We start from the raw sequence: 22,422 nt of genomic DNA, 5'->3' as shown, positions 1-22,422 counted from the left end.
GGAGAGAGTCAGTGGGTTGAAGGGGAGAGCAGCGGAATGATGACGAACAGCGGCATGTTTATAACTTTGACTTTGTCGAAAGCTGCAGGATACATCCATGTAACTCGGGCAAAAAGCCGCATCACTAATGATCACCAAGCTATTTGTTAATCAAAAATCCAGCGGAACGAGATCCAATACTGTAAGCACGCCGGCTCAGTTACTAATGCCATTCAATTCAATTCAATTCAATTCATCCAGATCAGTGACATTCCGAAAGAGACATTCCGAACCTAAGAAACATTCTGCGAGGAACCATGACGGATTACCTAATAGCATCTGCTGTATGTATTTTGAAGCACGTGACTTGGCGGATTCAACGCGAGACTCAGAGTCGCGTTTCCTTGTCTGAAGCTCGCGGTAAGAAGATTGTCAGATGAACAAACTTGAACCCTGCAACTTTGATGACATGAGCATGGGCATGGGCATGGGCATGGGCATGTGAGATGGCACGACATCGCAGCCTCGCCGGCTTCAGCCTCGAATAATCAACCAATTAACAAACCAGAAATTGCTACTGCACTGCCATGGCTCCTCATGTGATTGATCTGGTCTCTTCAAGCCCTCCGTTGCCAGCCAGTCTTGGGCCACCAGCAAGAGAAGCAGCAAGAGAAACAGCAGCTTGTTCGTCACCGTCACTGCCACTGTCGATACTTGCGACTGATGAAGACCGAAATCAATGCAGACGGCTTCATTCACCGCAGCTGTTTGTTTCCTCCGAATTCGACTTTGACTTTGACATCACCGACAATGAATCTGCCCGCCAGGATACCAGAAACGCAAAGCGGCCGCGAATCTCTAAATCACCACCTCGTTCACCATCTCGTCTGCCTGCCAATCCTCCTCGAGCAGCTCCGCCTCCCTTTCTCAGCACTACCAATAACAGACCGAACCGAGTGGAATTCGACCCAATTGAATTCACGAGCTCCATCGACCCAGACACTCCCATAATTCAGCATAACGCCAGCAATGCCGGTTCACGTTTCGCTCAACCTCATCCAGCGCAGACAAATAAGTCACCTCCAGAGATATCCTTGAACTCTGATCCCTTTGCTAGCTCCCCACCGCCAGCAACTCTTGTTGCGCCGGAAGAACGAGCAAAGAAACGCAAGACTACGACCATCATAGCCGACGAATTTTCCGATCCTTTTGCAAGCTCTCCGCTTCCTCCAGTTCTGCCTCCTCCTCCTCCGCGTGAGCCACACAAACCAAAAGAACAGTCAGAGTCGCTGCATCCGAAAGTCAACATTGACGAATTCTCGGACCCATTTACCAGCTCACAAGATTTCAACCTCCTTCTGCCTATCAATGCCTCCACCCCCCGCAGAGCAGCATCTGTAGAGGTAGTTGACTACGCTCGGAGACAGAAGCACTGGGATCCGATTTCAAGTTCTGCTCCAGAGAAAACCCCACGAGTCTCGTCACCGAAGAAGAGGACGGCTGCCGCAACGGCTGTCATTAACATCGACTCGGATTCGTCAGGTACATCTGAGGATGAGTTTCCAGACATTGCCGACTTCAACGCCTCTCATCCCAGGCCCCGTCCTCGCTCTCCCATTCGCCGCTCTCGTAGTGACATTGTCTCCTCACGGAGTAGCAGACCCAAACAATCAGCTACAAGCACGATAGCTGCAAAAACAGCAGAGCAGCGAGCCCGTGATAAGGAGGCTCAAGCAGCTGCCAAAGCCGTCGAAAAAGAGCGAAAACGGCAAGAGAAAGAACAGCTCAAAGAGGCCAAAGCTCTAGAAAAGGAGCGCGCTGCTGCACTGGCAGAGGTGAACAAAGTTCGCACAGACAAAAAAGTTTCAACACCAGAGATGATTCTCATCATGCCATCAAGCGTAAATGAAGGACTAAAAGTACAACTGGAGACGCTGTTGGATGGGCTAAGCGTAGAATATACCACCCGAGAGAGTCCTATTGGTAACGCCTTCAAGTGGGCTAGAAAGGTCCGGAGCCGTTTCGATGATGAAATGGGCCGCTGGGAACCAATCCCGCTGCAGATCAAGGCTGAGAAGCACGTACTGATCCTGCTCACGGCAGATGAGTTTGTTGACATGGCCGTCAGTGACTCTGTAGACTCCAACGTTTCTCGAACAAAGAGGCAATTTCCCGGCCACGAATTGATATACCTTCTTGAAGGCATTAACCTCTGGATGAGGAAGAATCGCAACATCCGAAATCGCAGATTCACATCTGGCGTACGCGCACAAGAACAGCCGGATTCCGAAGCATCGACTACACCCGCTCCCCGTAGACGCCGTAACAACGCTGCTGTCGAGGAGTACATTTCTGAAGACATTGTCGAAGACGCAATGCTGCGGTTACAAGTCGAGCACGATGTCCTAATACATCACACAGCAGTGCCGTTGGAAACTGCGCAATGGATCGTCGCCTTTACGCAGCACATCTCGACCATTCCGTACAAGAAGATGCGGGACAAGATGACCTCTGCGGCAGGCTTCTGTATGGAGAGCGGACAGGTTCGCACGGGCGACGATGCGCGCGATACGTACGTTCGCTTGCTGCAGGAGATTGCGCGCGTTACGGCACCGATTGCGTACGGAATCGTCTCGGAGTTTGGTACTGTGAGCGAGCTTGTCAGGGGGCTTGAGCAGGGAGGACCGTTGAGGTTGGAGAATGTTCGGAAGAGTGCCAACAAAGATGGTGCAGTTTCGGATAGAGCGGTGGGACAGGCTGTGAGCAGGAGGATTCACAAAGTCTTTACGGGGAGAGATGAGATGAGTACGGATGTATGATTTATGATGAGAACGGAGTATTTTGGTCTTCTTTTTTTGGCCTGATGATTTTAGTAGACGTGGACACAGGAATATTCCATGTATAGGATAGATTACCTCTCAAGAGGATTGGGGATGGCACAGGTATACAACACCATGAGAACAATTTACGATTCAAAGACACCATTCACAGGCAAGCATGCATGAAGGATTAAGGCACAGAAAAAAGGTAGAGGTATCAAAGAGGTATCATATTCCATTTGTCTATCTATTTGTATCGATTCATCAAGTTTCATGCGTGTCATTTGAGATCTAAACGTGTCCAAGTTAGCAAAGGGACACACACCATGATGCGCAAACATGAAAGTGTTAGGAGGTGAATTGTCAGACAGCGGTTGGACAAAATATTTTCCACATTGTGTTTTTCAGAACAGGTCTGTGAGTTATTTGTTGTATCATCACAAAATGATGTGCAGGGCAGCAACAGATGAAAAAAAGAAATACATACCATTGCAAAACAGAATGACTGGGTAGCGCCGCATTACCCAGCACTCATATCATGGCTCTTGCGCTTCTTCGAGCCCGGCACAAAAAACGATGTCAGAGTGCGTTGTTTCTCATCAAAGGCGGCGCTGCCAATGCCCCCGCGGGTCTTTTTCAAGTCCCTGAGATGAACGGTGCAGTTGACGCGACTGACGTGCAGGATCAACGGCAGCGACTTGTCCTCATCTGCCACGGCCTCGGTCATGGACACGGTGCATTCGAGGAAGCCGGTGTTGTCCCAGAAGGGAGGGGAGATGAGAGAGCTGGCGGCACTGGGGTTTGGGTCGACCGTGATGCCGCCTCGGCTGACGCGGGCGCAGAGCTCACGGTAGAGGACGCCGAGGATGATGCCATGGGAAACAATGGCGCATGTCGATGGACTTCCGTCAATGTGAGCGCTGAGGAGCGGAAGCAGGTGCTCGTCCAGAAAGGCGTCGACCCTCGCCTTCATCGACTCGACCGTCTCGGAATCCGGCGCGCGGCCTCTCGAGTCTCCAAACTTCATGCCCTCATCACTTCCAAAGTCCTTTTCCCGCAGCTCGGCAAGCTCGACGACCGGAATGTCCCGGGAGCAGACACGCCTCTGCTCCGCCGCAATCGCCTCGGCCGTCTTCACCGCGCGCTGGAGATCCGACGAGAAGATGAACTTCAATGCCAGCTTCTCTTCCTCAGCCAGGTGCGTGGCCAGCCTGCGGATTTGCAGCACGCCGTGCGAAGTCAACGCCGAATCCCGCGACCCGGCGTAGATGCCAGCAACGTTGTCGACCGTCTCGCCATGGCGGATCAGGAAGAGGTGCATCTTTGAGCGAACACAATGAACGAGCAGCGGTGGAGCGAGTGGCTCCGCGTCATGGAGGCGAGGACGGTGCTGCGGGTGCCATGTGTAGACGCCCAAGAGAATTGTTTGAGGGGGGGAGGAGAGCGCCGAGGAGGACGGAGCGGAAAGAGAATGAAGAGAAGAGAAAAGAAAAGAAAAAAAGCGAGAGGCTGAGTTAAGAGGAAAAGTTTTCCTTTCATATCGGAGAGAATTGGGGCCTCTGATTAGGGCATATGTTTGGTGGGGGGAGATGCTCGGATAGTTGCATGGCGGGTTTTGATTGGCAGTGGAGCTGCCACTAGGGGGGTTTAGATTACCCCTCTAATGCAACAAACATAAATCTTGCATTTAACGAGCATTGGGGAGCTTGAGGTAGCTGGTAGAAAGTGGCACAAGAAGAGATTTTGCAAGAGATAGAGAATTTAATCTCTGAGAAGAAGAGAAGAATAATTGAGTAGATTAATATTTGTAAAGATGAGAAGAGTTCTGTTTCTCGCATACAGACGCGCCATTCGTACAGCTGCTTACTCAATCGCCAATCCTCATCCAGCCAGTAGAGAAGCTTACCCTGAAGATGGGAAAAGCTTCATGCAGCTCTAACGAGAATCCCAAAGATGCAGTCATTATCTGGGGAATATTGCTATATACTAGGCAGACATGAGAGGCATCCATCTCGCTGTCATTAATCAGCTCGGTGGCTGTTCCTCCCCAGCTTCGTCATGATAATCTTGAACGGGTTCCTCGCAGAAAACTTCAACCAAGTCGAGAAATACACAACCCCATAGTTGAACGCGATGAAACCACAAAAGATGCCAAAGTCCCTCCATATGTGGCTATACTCGACACTGAAACCCAAACCAAACTGATCTCCCGTTGCATACTGACAGAATTCACACAAGCCGTCTGCTGCAGTCTGCACATACCCACCAGACTGGTTGATAAACGAAGCTGTATAGCTTTCACACGTCTGGCCCGGCGGAGCACTGAATCGTGCAAACTCACTGCTACTGCACTGAACTGGATGATCGTGAATGGAGGCACCTAGAAAGGCTTCCAAAAGATAGTGAAAGGGGGAGAGCCAGTACATCCAGCTCCTCCAAAATGTCGGCAGCTGTCTCGGAGGCACGACAACACCGCAGAAACTGACCACAAAGAGGAAGAAGACCGGCACCAGCAGACTTGCCATCAGTTCATTCGGCGCGAATGAGGCAATGGCCTGGCCAAAGCTAATGTAATACAGCTCAAAGACCATCATCAGCAGAAAGGAGAAGCCGGACGTGAAGCCGGACACGCGCGTGCCAAAGATCCCCCACCACCAGCAGTTGAAGTAGATTGCGCCCGCTACGAGGCCGTATGGGATTTCGACGACGATGGCGGAGGTGACCCATGCTAGCCATGAGTAGATCTTGGCGTTGTTCTCGCGGGACTGGAACAGGTTGCGTGAATTGAGGAACACGGGTTGCAGCTGCTGGATCAGAGGTGGTGAGATGGTGAGCGTCATGAAGATTGAGAAGAGCCGGCTCTGATACGCGATTGTAGAGTAACCCAGACGCCAGAAGGTGAAGCAGTTGAACAATCCGGTGAGAATGTGCAGCATAAACTTGCCCACAATGTAGTTTGGAGCTCGCCAGTACGAGACAAAGGCTCGTTTAACCACCAGAGTTGTCTGCAGTGATAAGGGTGCGGCGTATTCGCGGTCGTCCTTGAGATTCTTGGATAGCTCGACTTTCTGCCGTGCCGAGATCATGTCTTGAATCTCACGAGAGCGCTCGTCATGTTCTGGTGACGCCGCCCATACATCGCCCCAGTCCTGGCCGTGATAGTTGGGATCGCCTGCGCCAATGGCATCCAGCATGTATTCAGCGGGATTTGCATTAGGAGGGCATCTGTGGGCGCCGTTGGACTCGAAATATCTGATTAGGGGCTGGCTGTCTTTGCCCAGGGGTCCGTGGTACACAACCCTTCCTCCGTTCTTGAGTAACAGGAGCTCGTCAAAGTGTTCGAAAAGCACCGCTGATGGTTGATGGATCGTGCACAAGACTGCTTGCCCGGCATCGGCTAGCTTTCGCAAGAATCGCACAATGTTGAACGCTGCTCCAGAGTCAAGACCGGAAGTTGGCTCGTCAAGGAACATGAGCAATTCAGGCTTGGACGCCAGCTCAACTCCAATAGTTAATCGTTTTCGCTGCTCTTGGTTCAGACCCTGGCCAATCTTGCCAATTGTGGCACCAGCAATATCTTTCATCTCAAGGAGGTCGATGATGGTTTCGCAATATGCGAGCTTCTCCGCCTTTGGGACCTCGTGTGGCTGTCTCAGGAGGGCAGAAAACTGCAGGGCTTCACGCACTGTTGACGTGGGTTCGTGAATGTCCATTTGCTCGGCGAATCCTGTGGCCCTCTGGAAGGACTTGGGCAGAGGTCGGCCGTCGACAAGAAACTCGCCATTGACCGTCCCGAAGCGGAGGCGTTGTGCCAAGGCATTGAGTAGCGTCGTCTTTCCCGCACCTGTCGATACTGTCAGTAAATGTTTTAGCTATAATATTCCTTCTCAAGACATACCTGATGCGCCCATGAGAGCAGTGAGTTTTCCAGGTCGGACATAGCCCTGAACATCTTGAAGAAGCTTCTTTTCTCCTTTTTGATACGGAATGGTGTAGTTGATGTTGCGAAACGTAAAAACAGTTTCGTTCTTGGCAATTTCAGGACCGTCGCCCGTTGAATCGCTGTTCTCAAGTTCCTTCTCTTGGACCATGGCCGGGGTGATGTGAGATACAACCCCAGACTCCTCATCCGTCTTCTTCTTCTCCTGACCCCTGCCACCAGTCTCTATAGACGTCTCCACAGCTTTTGGTACTTGACCTCTCTTAAACATGGTGATTGCTCCTCCGCCAGCATTCGGCTTCATAATCTCCATCCCAACCGCCGTCATAAAGACAAAGAAGATGAAAAAGGCCCAGAGAAACCCAAAGTTGCGCCAAAGATGCGCTCTAGTGTACGAAAAGGCAGATTTGATGTAAGCTGCGCCGTCGACAGTCGTCTGACCCGGTTGGCTACCTGCAAGAGTGCAAGACTGAAATTGTGGTGATGTTCCCAGTCCTTGAGGTACCAGATACGGACTGACGCATTCGAGTTGTAGACCCGTGAATTCGTTCGACATCAGACATTCGAATCCGTAAAAGATCCAGTTTATCCATCGAAGCCAAGAAAACCACGGGTGCATCTGAGAGGGAGGAATCAAGTATCCCGTGTACACAATCAGAATTTGCACCGCAACTCCAGTCACCCGTGTCGCCTCGTCGAGAGTCGGGCACCAGGCCGCCAGGCACCGAAAGAATGCATATGTAACCATGGTAACAAGCCATAAAATGAGAGTGGCGATGAAATACTGCGATGCTGTTCGAGAAAGATGCGCCATAAAGTATATGATGGTGTTGAAGAGGACGATCTGTATGAACACGAGAGGGACATCCACGACAGTCTGCGCAACTGCGTATGCCGCTGGACGATAGAATGAGAATGATTTATGTTTGAGCATGATGGGCTTCGAGGTGAATGCTGCTGTCATTTCTGCCAGCGCAAGTAAAGCATTGAAGAGCAACAAAAAGAATAGCGTTCCTCCCCTTGGGAACGCCCCAGCTGCAGTTTCAGGGAGGTTATAGAACAAGCTGCCCACGATGAGGCCCTGGAACAAGAGACCGCCCCATTTGCCGAAGAGAGATGCCGAATCTCCTATCATGATGAGGAACTGGCGCTTTGTGCAGGCAATGACCTGCTGATGGAAGGCCAGGGTATAGTTGTGTTCTATCTTCTTGCGATGTGCCGCCTCCCGCTCTTCAGCTTGGGTCTGGAGTTCCTTCTCAAAAGCCTCCATATCTGTAATATTCTCGCGGTAAATCTCGCTCTTTCGGTACGCATTGAAGAACTCATCGGGTGATCGTGGGATGCGCTGCTCCCAGCCGGGGCGAATACTGCGTTCATGCTGGTCGCTGACGGATGTTAAGAAGTCGGCCGTCGTCCAGCGCTCGGGACAGTCAAAACCGAGGTCCAAGAAGTATTTTTTTGCTTTTTCCGCGGGGCCAAAATAGAGACACTTGCCGCCGTCAATGAGTAACACCTTGTCCACTAGGTCATATAGAGACTCTCCCGCCTGGTAGAGTGACACCGAGGTTGAGATTTTGCCCATGTTTGTCATTGCTCGAATGGCCCTCACGTATTCCAGTGCCGTACTTGCATCTAAGCCTTTACTTGAGTTATCCCAACCTTGCACAGAGGCGCGGGTGATCATGGCCTCTGCGATACTGACACGTTTTCTCTCGCCACCAGAAACACCGCGGATGAATTCATTGCCAACCTTAGTTCCGAGAGTGTGTTCGATCCAGAAGAGTTTTGTGACGACGCGAAGGAATTCCTTGATATATGATGATCGGCTTTCTCCCTCGAGTCGCGCCTCTTTGCCTGGTGTGCGCGTCTGAAGAGCAAAGGACAGAGTTCTCTTTACTGTCAGAGTTGCATAGTGTAAGTCATCTTCAGGGTTATAAATGACTTCGCCGCGAAAATGCTTGGCAATCTCTTTGGCGTCCGTCCCGCCATACTTGACGTCTCCTTCCACAGCCTCAAAGCCATACCGCTGGTTGCAGAATGCTTTGAGGAACGTCGAGCATCCAGATCCAGGACGCCCCAAAACGAGCAGAAGCTCACCAGGTCTGACACAGCCGTCAAAGTGGCTAATCAGCTCTCTTATCGGTGGCTTGGCTTGGGCAGCTTTACGGCCGCCCCTGATGAGATTCCTAATTTTTCTAGGAAGGCCCAGGAATATGTCGCCGACGGTTGGTTGAAGACTTGCACCGAGGCCGACTCCCTTGACGGTTAGATCGCGGAAGATGACGCCGCTGTGTCGCAGGTTCTCTTCTGGGTTTTGCTCTTGTCTAGCATGGCCAAACATGCGCGACATGAGACGTTCTATCTCTGCCGAGTCTTCCACTCCTTCTGTTCCAGAACCGCCGCTGCCTGTTGTCCGGCGCCGAGACAATACGCGAAAGAGGTCATCTTCATTCTGAACGCTAACGTGACTTGGTATCCTTGATGTTATGCGATGACTTGAAGTTGAAGAGCCATCGCTACTGGATGAGATCCGGCTACCCACCAGAGACGAGTCATCTGTTTCTTTTTTATCGGCACTCCGGCTGTTTTCATTAGGTAGGGTGGTTATTGCTTCGCCCGATGAGGCTTGGGGTGGCCGACCGCCAGTTTCTTTGAGATCCATTGGATCTAGATCTTTACTCATTATCTATTTTAAAGAAAGACGCAAAGGGAAGATTGTAAAAAAGACCATGCCTATGGTGCAACAATATGGTGCAACAAGAGCTCTGAAGTTCCAATGCACGATCTGGAATCTCTGTCTCAGACCACCATCCATCTACCTATTCAACAGATCACTCCACCTTTTGGCTTGCTGGTTTGCCTGATTTTTATCTGCCATGCTCGGACATCCTAGGAGTCCGGGAGAGGCTGAAAGAGTCCGATTTCACCGAATTATGGCGAGTCGATGACGATAGAGTTTCCGCTCAATCATCCTTTTGGCGGAGACACGGTGCGCATACTTCCGATCTCCATACAAAAACCGCGACCACATGTGAATACGCCACAGTAAGAGGTTGCGAAGCTAAATCATCACGCACGGTATAAACGTCATGTCGTTGATCGAGCTTTCGGTGCCGAAACCCCAGAAAGATTCAGGCAGTTGGATGGATGACTGGGGGAGCTGTTGAAAGCTAATGGACGCTAACGCACATAGAATCCTTCGTCATTTAGCTAGCTTTAAGTGATACCGTTTGCGATTGTTTGAGCTGCCTGAGCTTGAATACGCAGCTTGAATACGCAGCTTGGCAGCTTGTTCATCGCCCCCTTTGGCGGCACAAGGCCGATTATCACGAGCCAGAAACTACGATGACACAATTACCAGAGATGCATCATTCGTAAGCATTGTTAAGCCTGGAGAACAACTGCCGTGGCCGGGGTCGGATATACAACAGCAACTGCCGGGATCAACCCATCTAAAGTCCGGCTTACAATGAAGTCCCATATTGTGTGATACAGTATTAACATTCTTATGAGCTGGTAATTCCCTCCAATATTGCCTTATGAAGATGAAACGTTACCGTGTGCATACATGTCGTTTGCTAATTGATTCTCACCATGAGGCATCTAAGTTTGGTTCTACAATCCCACTCTCTGATGCTTAGGACGGGATGTGCGTCGTGGGATCGACCATAGCAGTTGTAATCAATCTGTGTTGTTGATGTGCTATCTAGAACTCAGCCACCATCAGCACAGTGACTAAGCGGAGGATTATTCACATGAGGCGAACATTGTTTGAACAAAAGAAAGCCGTGGCTGCCCTTGGCAGAATATAACCTTCGAATTTGCCCTCTTTAAATCGGAGCGGAGTTCAACCATTCTTCTACTTAGCTAGTGTGGAGATGGCAAGCTTACGGACATCTCCCCTCAATTGGGCTTTCTGACTATACTTTAAAGGCGGGATTCCCGCCTAGTTGGTCCCTCGATTTGACGAGATGGGATTAGTCGTAGGGAGAGAGTTTGAACGGTGGACAAGCTTGAATCATGAGATTTCTAAGCGGAACACTGTTGCGATTCGTGAACTAAAGTTAGAATAATGGCAGCTTCGAACAGCCATCATATATAAATAGCGAGAAAGAACGCTTCAGTAGGAACTATTTCTTCGAATGCGCGATCTGTTTGTTATCCTCTGCCCTTCATCGCATTGGAGATTTCGGTAGAGCGTTTATGAGATAAAAGGGTATTGATATTCGCCTTTGTGACTAACAGTGTTCTATGTATCCAAGTGCTCGCTCGCTGACATCATGTTTTTCTATTACACATTATATGCAAGCCGACTCCCAGAAGTTTTGTGTTTCCTGTTCCTTACACAGTGCGACAGAAGAAAGAAGAAGAAAAGAAAAGAAATCGCCGCTTCAAAAGATAATCACCACAATCAGACATATTCACTTCCGTGCTGAGCCTGAGGTGCTGGTTGGTATCCGTGGTGCATTCCCGCCCCTGCATAGGAAGTCGAATCGTCCATGTTGTGAACCATCGGCTGCGCATGCTCGGAATCATTGTTCGACTTAGTCTCCATGGTATCGCGACGCCCTGGTCTAGGGCTACGTCTGTTGAAGAAGAGGGGAATATCGTGGTGAATGTGCGTGAGGAGTAGAACAACAGTCCAAGCAATGCAGAGCGTGGGCAGAAGCCAGGGGGTGTTCAGGAACGTGTTCAGTTTATCATCGCTGAGGTTGAGCAGAGCAACAAGACCCATGCCGAGAGCCAAAAGTAAGTAAATAATTGATCGGATCACCGGCCAAGGCTTCCAAGGAGTCACGCGGGCAATGATTGAGAGAAGCACCATCAGCGCCAGACAAGCGCCGGCGGCAATATAACCATATGTAAACTATTCACGGTTAGTATATGAGGATGTGGTGTTAGATGCTGGCTTGGGAGATAACGTACCACAAGGTTGTATCGCTCCCAGGTCGCCTCATCGATCTGGGCTCCATTTTGGGACAGCGACTGCTGCTCCTCTCCTGAACCCCCCTTTTCTCTCTCTTCCTTGAGAGCTTCTTTTTGGAGATCAATTTCGAATACCGCAAATACGCTATTCTCCATGGCGTTGAGTAGACTTGTAAAAAGGTTGTAGAATATCACCGTATTCTCATCGTCAGGCAACTCATAGTCATCGTTCGTCAGGGCCTTGCCCCAGTTCGGCCAGAAGGAATTGGAGATATCCGTGATATTACCAAGAGCCTCCTGAATGAGCTCAATGGTTTCGACATATGTTGGAGGATATAAATTTTCGAATTTGTTCAGCTCGGCCGTCAGGTTTTGCTGTACTTTCTCACTGGTAGTATGAGCCAGCTTGGCTGGGTCGAAAATTATCCAGTTCGTAGACAAGTTGTTCAACACGTCGATGACCTTGGACCACTGGATGAATTGAGTAAAGCCTTGCATGAAGAGGACAAGAGCTAGATGGAATGGGAAGTGAATCAAAGTCCAGAGCATTTGGCGCAGGGGTGGCAGATATGCCGTCTTCATCCAGTCCCAGTAGATCAAGAAGACCATGTAGGTCGTTGCTACGCCGGCAGTCAAGATTCCGATAATTGAGGCGTCTATATTCACAGTACCCCTTGCTTAGCATTCTTCTGGAATGATGGGGGTCGGAGATGAGTAAAGTAACTTACCCCAAGAGTCAGGGTTCTCGACGATGATGACCACCTTGTCAGCCAAGACAACGATACTTTCACCGAGGATGATGACAGTCAAGAGAAACAGTCGATTCATCAGGTGTGTTTTGGCGAGACTGAGGACCGGGAACCATATCGCCGCTCCGAAAGTCGACAGGACTTCCACAACACCAACGACGTACCAGGTAACAAATACTCTGCTCTCCTTTGAGTTGGTGAAGCGGAATGTGATACCGAGATATATCATGGCAGCGATGAAGTGGATGGACATTTGGACATAGAAGGAAATATGGACGTTCTTGAATCGTCTGACGTGCCAAAGGATGCTGCCATACTCGATCATCAAGCCCAAACGAGACACCATTAAGATAAGAGCTGCAAAAGAAGATCAGTATATGCCGCCGTATATACACACGAGTTTCGGTCCACGCACACATTGCTCGCATGGTTGTTACATCCTGATTGCTGGGATCAAACTTTGGAGCAACAACTGCAAATCCAACAAAGGCTCCAAGATGGACGGCCCGAACCAATCGTTCTATATGCGTCGGTTAGAAATTGTCACCTGATTGATAATATCACATACAACATAAAGATGCGAAACTTACCGAAAATACTGTCTGTTACGAACCGGACATCATAAAGTCCCACGACGAGCCAAGTCATCCAAAGCATACTGTCAAGAGTATATTAGTACCTCCATATCCACAATCGTGAACGACGAGTGCCTGTCAAAACCAACCCAAAGTATCCAATATATGATCCAACTCGCTCATGACTGGTAACTGATTGTGTTTTGGAAAAAACGGCGTAATTGGCTGCAAAGAACAGGTCGGTAAAGATTTCCAGTGTGCCGGCCTCCTCGTGCTACACATTGGAGAATTCCAATTAGAAAATTTTGTTCATGTGGGGGGGTGAAAATCTTTATGCGAGAAACAAATACTCACTCTCATGAATTGGATAGAGTTGTCTGTATAACGATCTCCGAAATTGGCGAGATTGGGCATCTCGGCGCCTCCATGGGAGGTCTCAGAGGTCTCAGACAAGACAACTGGGCTCTTCATGAGCCGCAGCTTCTCACGAACCTCAGAGTGACCTTCGTGTTCTGCCATCTTGTCCAGCAACTGCCGTGTGAAGAGATGACCAATCCACTCTATAATTAACAAACGATGAAGAATGTCGGGAGGAAAAGCTGATGGTGGTGTCGGCTTCGAGTATTAATACTTTAAAACGACTAATATTACCATCCAACCATAAGATGATCAGCCCTACCAGGAACTTCCATTGGTCTGTTAGAGAAGCACAACTATCCCACGTTGGGCCTAAGAATAACACCCAATCAAGGCAAGATAGAAAAGGCGGTACAAATCTACCGAAGACCTTGCCAGAGCCTCATCACATTGAGACAAGCAGGGTACTCCACTTTCAGCCCTGACTCCTTTCAAGCTTACCGATAGGCATGCCGTCTTTACCAGTGATGCTGGCAAGTAGGGTGCCCAAAGAGTATAGTTCAAGAGAGCCCCAACCTAATGGAAGCTTGCATGGGGTAAGCGCATAGCCTGAAGCAAAAATAGGCACAGAGCAGCCATCCTTGACGCTAATATCCAAGCTTTCTGCGAATGATACCCTAGTCCGCACCCACTGGTGAATCTACTTGTACATATGACCCCCATGCGCTCCGCCTACTGAGCTTCTAATCAGTAAAAGAGTTCACCACACATTTTCAGAGCCGCCAGCGGGTCAGAAAGAAGATCGTGGCTGAGTACGTCTGTTTAGATCCAATATAGATCAGAAGTGTAGGGACTGCGGAGAAACGGCAACGAAAGAATGAAGCAAGAGAGAGACAATACAGGTAACGAAAATTCACTCGGTAGCAAAAGTGTTTTCCAACGGCTGCTGTGCACTGTTGTAACATGAGACTACGAGTGGAGCGAATCTTCCTTCGTAATGAATATCTGCAGTTAGTTTTCGTGATTTTTTGTTTTGTCTTGCTGCAGAATTGAAAACGCTGTCGGCAACCAAGTCATCGGCAACCAAGTCCCTGGCCACCTGTTTCGACGGCTCATTAGCCATTTCGTGTCAACTTTTGGCGGCTGCGAGTTATCGCTAGTGCTGACGAGACCTTGCAAGTCTTCTGGCGCGAACCCTGTGGCTGAGACTTGCTCTCCTCACACGATTGAAGCCGAAACCCGGCCTATTTCTTCAATGACACCCAACTATTGTGCTCCTTGGTAATTTGATTGAGCCTCACGATGCGTCAAAGCAATCGTTGCAGTTTCCTTTTTGCGAAGCTTTGCATATAAGCCTTTGCAGTCCCCCTGTCAGGAGACAAACAGCTGTTGCACTTGGGCTGGAAAAACCAGATGATCGCGTTAGCTTTTGGCTCACAGCTATGGAGGTCTCCGTCCACTAGCAAGCGACAGACAAGCACGCGAGAAACGGCCCAAGTGGGACTCCCAGAGCCGGTGTCTTGCTGAAGACATGGTTACCAGGGTCTCAATTGGGTCGAAAGAGCAAGAGTCTGTTTCTTAGAGTCTAGAACCAACGGCTAGTAAAGTTGGCTATGAGGATACGCGAGTTGGCTCTGTACAATATGGGAAGATGTGCTCAGCGCGAATTTCTACAAAATGAGTCTGTAAGTCTGGCTGCCGGTGTAATGTAAAACTTTACAACTGCTTGACCTATTCCGATGTCTTGATCGAATGTACCAAGCCGTTATTTCCCACGGGGCCAACTCAACGCGGAGGATTCTCGGAATCACGCAAGAGCAAAGCTTTGCAGGTTATCAGCAAACACGATTGCTGGCATATCGACTCAACACTATCTCGTGTAGGGGCCATGAATCATACAGACAGGCTTACATAACTTGGCCAAATAGCAATTCCACCAATCGCTTCCTTCAAGTGGAGTTTCCAAAGTCATATTCAGCAAGATTATTAACCGTATATGGCGTGATGATTCAATCTGTGTTAAGCGCGATTATTAATCGCGATGGCAGTGACTAACAGTTGATCCCACGAAAAGAGACAAAACTGCAGAAACGCAGGCTATTTTTGGGAGCCGAATCCGATTGCGAACCAATAGAAAGCCGGAAGATGCCCCAAATGTTTTACACCCTAACTCCGGGAGTCAAAGTCAGTAATTTTTGCCTTGTCAGGCTCGCGGCAAGCAGACATGGGTCGGCCGCGTGTAAGCAATATTGAATACTCATATTGCGGCCTATCTCAGGAAAAGATGCTCCTGGATCTCCTCTCGTCAGCCTCCACTGGCTGACGTTTCCCTGATGCCTATTAGGCACAAAGGCGTGATCTACATTCATCAGTGAAGGCCACAATTCATTTTCTGGCCGGCGAGCCCCTTAAAGAATATGAGTTGCAATGATGCTACTGACAGCGTCTTATCCCATGCTCCTTCTGGATTAGACTAAATTTCCTCGATTGAAAACACATAATGATCAATCTTTGCCAGAAACAGGTGTATTCAGCGAGAGTCTAAAAACACAGGGCCAAGTTACACCAGGCGTTCTTAGTGGTGCAGTTAGTTTGAAGGATTGTGATGAAACTTTTTGTACCAACCCGAATTAGCAGCAAGTTTTGTCATTGTATCGGATTGGCAGTGTGAGAAAACTCTGCTACAAGGCTCTGTCGCCGGGAGGGTACAGTACCAGTTGGATGGTGTGGTTCATTTTATTCCTTGACCCATGAAACCGAGATTGGATCTGTGCTTTTCACGACCCATGTAAAGGTTGAAATCAAGCATGACCTCCATGAAGGATCATTCAGATGTGGTAATACCGAGGTATCATTTACTTGCCATTATGTATTAATTTGTCATTATAGAATTCTTCCTCCTTCTATGATATGACAAAGGGAATAAGACAACAAAGTTCAGCAAGCTGACTTGAACACTCAATAACGCGTACTGTACTGAGAGAGTTCAAGTCCGTACTCCATACGCCAGGTGGTTTTCTGCGCATTTCCTCCTGGAGGGAGTGTCTCATTCCAGTCTTACCCTTTTCACACCCCCTCCATTCGTCCGTCTGAGCTAAACCGGCATTACTTTCTTTGACCCTTGGATGTAATATTTGACGATCTCGCCACTACCCGATTCTGATATATCATTCAAAGGGACACAGACCTAGTGTCTTTTCACCACCACTTCTCATACAGCACGTATAGGGGTATTACAACACCATTGCCAAGTACCATCTGCCATTCTGAGAGACAATTAGCAGTCTCTCATATTAACATCTAGAATTTAGGTACGATACTCCTTTGCTGCCGTAAGAGACTCCACACCGTTATGTGAGATATATAAGCTAGCACACAATGTGAAAGAGAAAAGATATTAGGTACCGCTTTGCCAGGTCCAGGGTGTAACGCATGGTCCGGATCAGTACGTCTTGGGTTTCCACTTGATACTCTCAGCAATTCTGTTAGTAACAAAATCTCATACACTACCTGCAACGATTGCCTCGTGCTTGGTTAATTAGACGGCGTAACCCCCCAGTCCTCTGAGCCAAAACGAAGTTAGCCGCATGAGAGACTGCATGATCGTATTATTTTCATACTAAGAGAAGTCTCAAGGAGAATTTCGGGATACGATTTATTTTCAGCCCTGAATCGGCGATGTAAGACTACTCGTCCCGGGGAAGTCCGACACCCTCTCCTATTTCTGCCCTTCGGATTTTTTTCCATTCGGATTACCCCAAACCCTACCCAGGGTATTGATTGCTTTCTCCTCTCTATTGTGGTAAATAATTCCATCCCGAACCACCGTGAATAGACACTTAGCTAACAATTTTCGTATCATTATGATGAGATGACCTCCGCACTATTCAGAAGGAGCATTGTTTATCAATCATTGAGGACGTATCTTTGACTTCACCACAAGCTAAAGGAGTTTGATGATTATTTGTTAGACTTCCTTTTCGCCTCTAAATATGGCTAGCCATACCGACGTCTACAATTTCGCAGAATTGTAACCAAAGCAGCGAGGCTGGCCGTATGAGAAGTCACACTGATCCTCCAAAAGTACTAATATTGCCTGTAGGAGCGAGATTTATTTACGAGTATACAAGGCTTCAACAGCGAGGGGAAAAACTCCATCTGGGGATGCGTCCTTTGTCCGCGTTACGCGCCCTCTTTTCGCTGTATCAGGGCTCACGACAAACGATAGTTAGAAATACGAAGGTCAACAGAAACCAAATTTGATCAGTAAGAGCGGACGGGATGCCAACAGAACAGCGTCCACAAGCTGGATTCCTTTCGAATTGAATATGTTGGCCAATTATTATTCGTTGGTGTGTTGCTGTCTTGCAAAGCAGGAGTTCTCACCGGGATCGACCCCATAAGAGCTATCTACTCCTCTTTACCTGTATCAACCCATATGACACCTTCAAAAGCAATACAACCACTCAATGAAACAAGTCCAAGGTATTTAAACCACCGAGATTTGGACATCTCATGGGCATATTCCAGCTCTATGGTGGCTGTAACATTCCATATGGAATAGATGTATTCAACATCAAAAGCCGCCGCGCCGTAAACCGAGTGACTAGAATGGGGGGTGTAGAATATTAAATACCTGATATTACCCGTGTACTTGTCATACAACGCAAATCGATGGGCTTTGTTGAAATATCTTGTGACATAGCCTCAACCCGTTGACAGCGAGGGAAAACTTCCGAGTGTCTTATGTTGCTGTAACAAATTTGGATTGCTGGTGTTTAATACGTGGCGAAACACAATATTATCCCTTTGGGTCATAATGCCAAATTGAATTAGTTAACGCTGGATATGGGACGATATCACTTAACGTCCACATGTATTGACCATTGAATATGTAAAATTGTCCCGAGTGGACAGCATGGTTTCACTATGCTGCTTATTTTATATGATTTCCCAGCCGGAGGCTTTATATCTTCCAGGAATGGACCCCAAACAATGTCCACAGAAGCACAATTTGTATGCCGATTCTCATGGCCTTCGTCGCAAACAAATGCTGTAGGATTAATTGCGGACTTTTGCCAATTCTTAGTCTGAGTTTGTAAAATAAATAAAATAAACTTCTGAATGTCTTTCGTAGTCTTTGAAGCTGGAGGGAGTATTTTAAAGAAAACGTCGCTCCAATCAGCATCGGCTGGTCTCGCAATATCTCCTGAGAGGCCAAGAGCTATTAGTGTCGTACGCCGATTATCTAAAGCAGTAGTAGATGCATAATCTTGAGTATCTACAGAAACGTCTCGTAAGACATTTGGCGTCAGAGGAGCATTATTATCGCTTTTATAATAGCTATTTTGTACGGGTCCGTTAACCGGCGGCGATATGTCTTGTGTAACGGGGTTCAATCTCTCGGTTCGTCTTCTCTTTGGTGTTGACGATTCAGCGTTTTCGAGCCGGTGCTTAGATGGCGTGACAGAGATTGCGCCGTCATTAATGGTTGCATTGGAGATATTCTGTCTGCACCGGAAGCAAAACATTGCTGGCTTTCGTGAATGAAGGATGTAGATATAGTAGCAGTTACTAGAGAGATGTAGATATAGTAGCAGTTACTAGAAAGATGTAGATATAGTAGTATTTACTAGAGAAATATAGATATAATAGCAGTTACTAGAGAAATATAGATATAGCAGTCACTCCTTTTGTAGGCGTATGGTTTAACTCGTGGGTATTCGAAATCTTCCCAGTCTTGCTTGGATCTCTAGAGAAGGATTTTCTACAGCATCGGACAAATCCAATTTGTTTCGCTTGCAAGTCCTTGGAAAGGTGCATATGGCATGTAAGTCACAGGACTCACGAATATATACATGTAGGAAGAGTAAAATGCACGAGTGTAATTACTCCCAAACAGCAATCACATAGTATAGTGGAAATTATTGAGCAGAGGATTCTCTTTCCCATCGCCAACTGTCGACATCACATACTTCGTCATTTGACTCTAACACTAGTGAGTTAAGGAAAGGAAAGAACATGAAGTAATGATGATTGGGATTTGGATTAATTATTAGATACTCGCTTTATGATTATGCTATTTGAGAGCAACCAAGCTTTCACAAAAAAAGAAAGATTAGTTATTGAGATGATTACTATTGCTCGGACTTCGGCAAGTTCGTCTATGCAAGCAAGTCACAACCGGAACACGGCTCCTTGGATCTACGATAGAGCCAATTGACTTATAGATTAGATTAAAATAATCTCGATTAATGTCCACCCAACATTAGTATTCGCAACCGCCCTCAGTCGGTCTTTATTGGTGGAGCATCTCATGCAGATGTGACCGGATGACGCGTCTCGAATATCTACCCTGCAATTGACAGAAATGCTGCGAGCTCCACGATATTTTGGTGCTTGACTAATTGTGTCTCATATATACGGTCCTTTATTCTCGTTTGGTTTCCAAAAAAGGTTTTTGAGATGAATGGGTGCATCGGAAGGTCTCCTTGAATAGTAGCGATAAGAATAGCTGTCGTCGATTAGTATCCAGGCAATCAGCGCATTATTTGTATTCGATTGCTACGGTCAGCGCATCATAGCGGGCGCAATTTACAAAATAATACTCCGTACCCAGAAGTTCAACAGAATTTTTCTTCCTTCTTCTAAACTTGCATCAGACTTCTACTGCTAGTGATAACTTCTTGTATGGATCGGACTTTGGGGGCGTCGCCGCTTCTCCGTGTACTCGTATGCTAGCAGCTAGCATCTGACTGCACTACTGTACGATGTGTTGGGAGAAGAAAAAAAGTCCCGAAATCCCAGCTGTGACATTCGAGTTCAATAAGCATTACCCCGAGTTACTGGGTCGAAGGCGCGCGGAAATAATCTGGATCTTTAGCTGGCATACGGCGTCGGAGTTGGCCGAACGCTGTGTTCGGGACTTGCATACCATATGAGGCAAGTGTTTCGTGCTGATGTCTTTACTAACACCAAGACAGAATGTAACGCTGTTTGTGCCCTGAGTTGGCTTCAAAGATCATGAGAGTACTCGCACATGCACTGAAATTACTAGTAGACTGCACTTCATGCTAAAGTACAGCATTATACTCGTACCATGGTTGTCGATAGTATCTCAGGCAACTGGCAGCCGTGACATCATACGTAGACGTGGCGGTGGGCATGCAGATTTGTTCGAGGCCTTCTGTGTCAAGGTTGGGAATGTTATAATCCCCCGGCTTTTCTCATTGAGCTTGCTGACGTCTCTAGTTCTTTCAGAGATTCTTCTATAAAACTGGAATGCCCAAAGTATTGTGCTTCGGTATTTCCGCCATGGACCTGTAGTCAAGACCAATGGCTTTTAAAACAATCGAGCAATTGCGCGGAACATGACTTTTTAAATGGTAAGCTAAAATATTTCAGCGGCTTCTCCAGGCTGTCGTTTAGCAAGGATTTCAATCCTGCGCCCAGGATCCCCTGTTCAAAAAAGGCTACGCACGTACCGAGTTCCAGTAATATGCAGGTGTCAGCATTCAAGAACGAGTGAATGAAAAGGAGAACCAGCAAGCATTTTGGCCTGGTAAAACCATATTCGGAAATTTCAGCGCTGAAAGTCAATTGGCCTGATGAGAATGTACAACGCAAGGGAAATGACTTGTATCATCGAACCAAGGCAAATCTATTCTTTGGCGACGGCTGCTGATCCGGCAGTTACCGGCCCGCCTCGCATGTGCCACATTGGATACTGGAAGCTGGCCAACGTCCGCTAGAAAGTGATTTAGGGCGAGTCTATCTGGTGGCTAATGAGATACGATCGAGTAGGATTCAGATTCAAAACACGCTGAGTCGTGGCTTTACTACAACGTGGAGATTTATTTTGTAAATGAATACAGTAGCACGAAAGGATAGAGGCCGGCATGTCTCGCGGTGAATAAACAAAGCTGACTTCAATTCGCACCGGTGTCTTTGTCTACGGCATATGAGCCGACTGAGATTGATCCAGTCAACTGATCACGGGAGGGTTCTGAATACAGGTAATCCGGGGGTTTCTCTTACACGCCTTTGCTATTTTGGGTATGCTTAAAAATCTAGGCCCGGTATGATTGATGATGTTCTATCATCAACGGTGAGTGGCGGAATCAATATTCTTGGCAGCCTTACCGCAACTTGCCGCTGGAACGTGCTTCAATGGCAAGATCACGTAGCATTCCGATAGCAGCCTGTACGTCGAGATCCTGGCAACGACCAAGTGAGCGTTTGACAAAGTATCGAACTCCGATGCCGAGCTGCCGGAGCCTCCACTAATAAGGAAGTAGTAAGTCTTGGCCTCTGGTTTGTTGTCATGCGAAGTCGGGGTTTGGGACATATCATGCCAGTCCTCGCAGTATCATTCATTATTAGTTGTCAATGTCTCCAGACAAGTTCTGATGTGGACTTAATACCCCTTGTCTTATTCAGAAACGCCGATATCGACTCTTATAATTTTGCCGAGTACTAATTCTTAATGCTCCACAGATCTTCAAGCTAACTGTATACTACTTGAACAGAACCCTGTCAACTCTCACAAGGACAAAAGGACTTTGTCAGATCATGGCCCCTTTGTTTGTCTTAGACACATCGGGGCTTTACTGTTCTGAAGAGGAAACATCGGCGTTATGTTGGATCCATTATTATTCTGAATGATGTTCAGGAGAGTAACGTAGTCTCAACGCACAAGTTGCGGAGCTGCTATGGTAGAGCCTCAGTGGCAAGTTTTGTCTTCATCTTTTAGTAAATAAATCTGCCTTGTAAAATACATATTGGACCAAGTTGTTAGGAGTTATTAACTCCTCCAATCACTACGCCTCCGTAGGTAGGAATCAGGGCGATCCGCTCGGCCTTGACGATTGACAACTGCCGTAATCTGACACATTAGCTGACGGAACTCGTTTTGTCCGAGTGCCGTACGAGTGTATTTCACTATTCACATGCTGAAATATCCACCTGTTATCAAGAAATGTCTAGGGCTTACACCATCGCACCCCGGGCGGGACGGCCCAGGAACAGATGCAGTGTGGATCGTCATCTCGAATTGCCACTACGAGACAACGTAACGA

General features: G+C 47.8%; 4 protein-coding genes across 4 annotated transcripts; 1 reads left to right on the top strand and 3 right to left on the bottom strand.

Annotated features, from left to right (window-relative positions):
• Positions 1-410: 410 nt before the first annotated feature.
• V8C40DRAFT_253348 (uncharacterized protein) lies at positions 411-3,013 on the top strand. The gene has a single exon (XM_083217593.1). It carries the CDS (start codon positions 567-569, stop codon positions 2,796-2,798), a length of 2,232 nt encoding a protein of 743 aa, XP_083069890.1. The 5' UTR covers positions 411-566; the 3' UTR covers positions 2,799-3,013.
• On the bottom strand, positions 3,008-4,310 carry V8C40DRAFT_253346 (histidine phosphatase family protein). The gene is made up of 2 exons (XM_083217592.1): positions 3,286-4,310; positions 3,008-3,089 (listed from the first exon to the last, which is right to left on the bottom strand). Exon 1 carries the CDS (start codon positions 4,117-4,119, stop codon positions 3,319-3,321), a length of 801 nt encoding a protein of 266 aa, XP_083069889.1. The 5' UTR covers positions 4,120-4,310; the 3' UTR covers positions 3,008-3,089; positions 3,286-3,318.
• A 255-nt stretch (positions 4,311-4,565) lies between these two features.
• Positions 4,566-9,626, bottom strand: V8C40DRAFT_281759 (ABC-2 type transporter-domain-containing protein; the record flags this gene model as incomplete). The annotated part of the gene is made up of 3 exons (XM_083221672.1): positions 4,566-6,642; positions 6,697-9,387; positions 9,614-9,626. The coding sequence occupies 3 exons, from the start codon at positions 9,624-9,626 to the stop codon at positions 4,820-4,822; spliced, it is 4,527 nt and encodes a 1,508-aa protein (XP_083069888.1). The 3' UTR covers positions 4,566-4,819.
• A 1,422-nt stretch (positions 9,627-11,048) lies between these two features.
• Positions 11,049-13,886, bottom strand: V8C40DRAFT_76136 (uncharacterized protein). Its single transcript, XM_083223401.1, has 7 exons — positions 13,343-13,886; positions 13,138-13,262; positions 13,004-13,071; positions 12,829-12,933; positions 12,393-12,770; positions 11,665-12,320; positions 11,049-11,605 (listed from the first exon to the last, which is right to left on the bottom strand). The coding sequence occupies exons 1-7, from the start codon at positions 13,505-13,507 to the stop codon at positions 11,150-11,152; spliced, it is 1,953 nt and encodes a 650-aa protein (XP_083069887.1). The 5' UTR covers positions 13,508-13,886; the 3' UTR covers positions 11,049-11,149.
• Between the last annotated feature and the right edge of the window lie 8,536 nt (positions 13,887-22,422).

This window comes from Trichoderma camerunense (assembly GCF_050948025.1).
Source record: "Trichoderma camerunense strain CBS 138272 chromosome Unknown V8C40scaffold_17, whole genome shotgun sequence".
Lineage (NCBI taxonomy): Eukaryota > Fungi > Ascomycota > Sordariomycetes > Hypocreales > Hypocreaceae > Trichoderma > Trichoderma camerunense.
The sequence above is the reverse complement of the archived record's forward strand: the minus strand, read 5'-3'. Positions and strand labels throughout refer to the sequence as shown.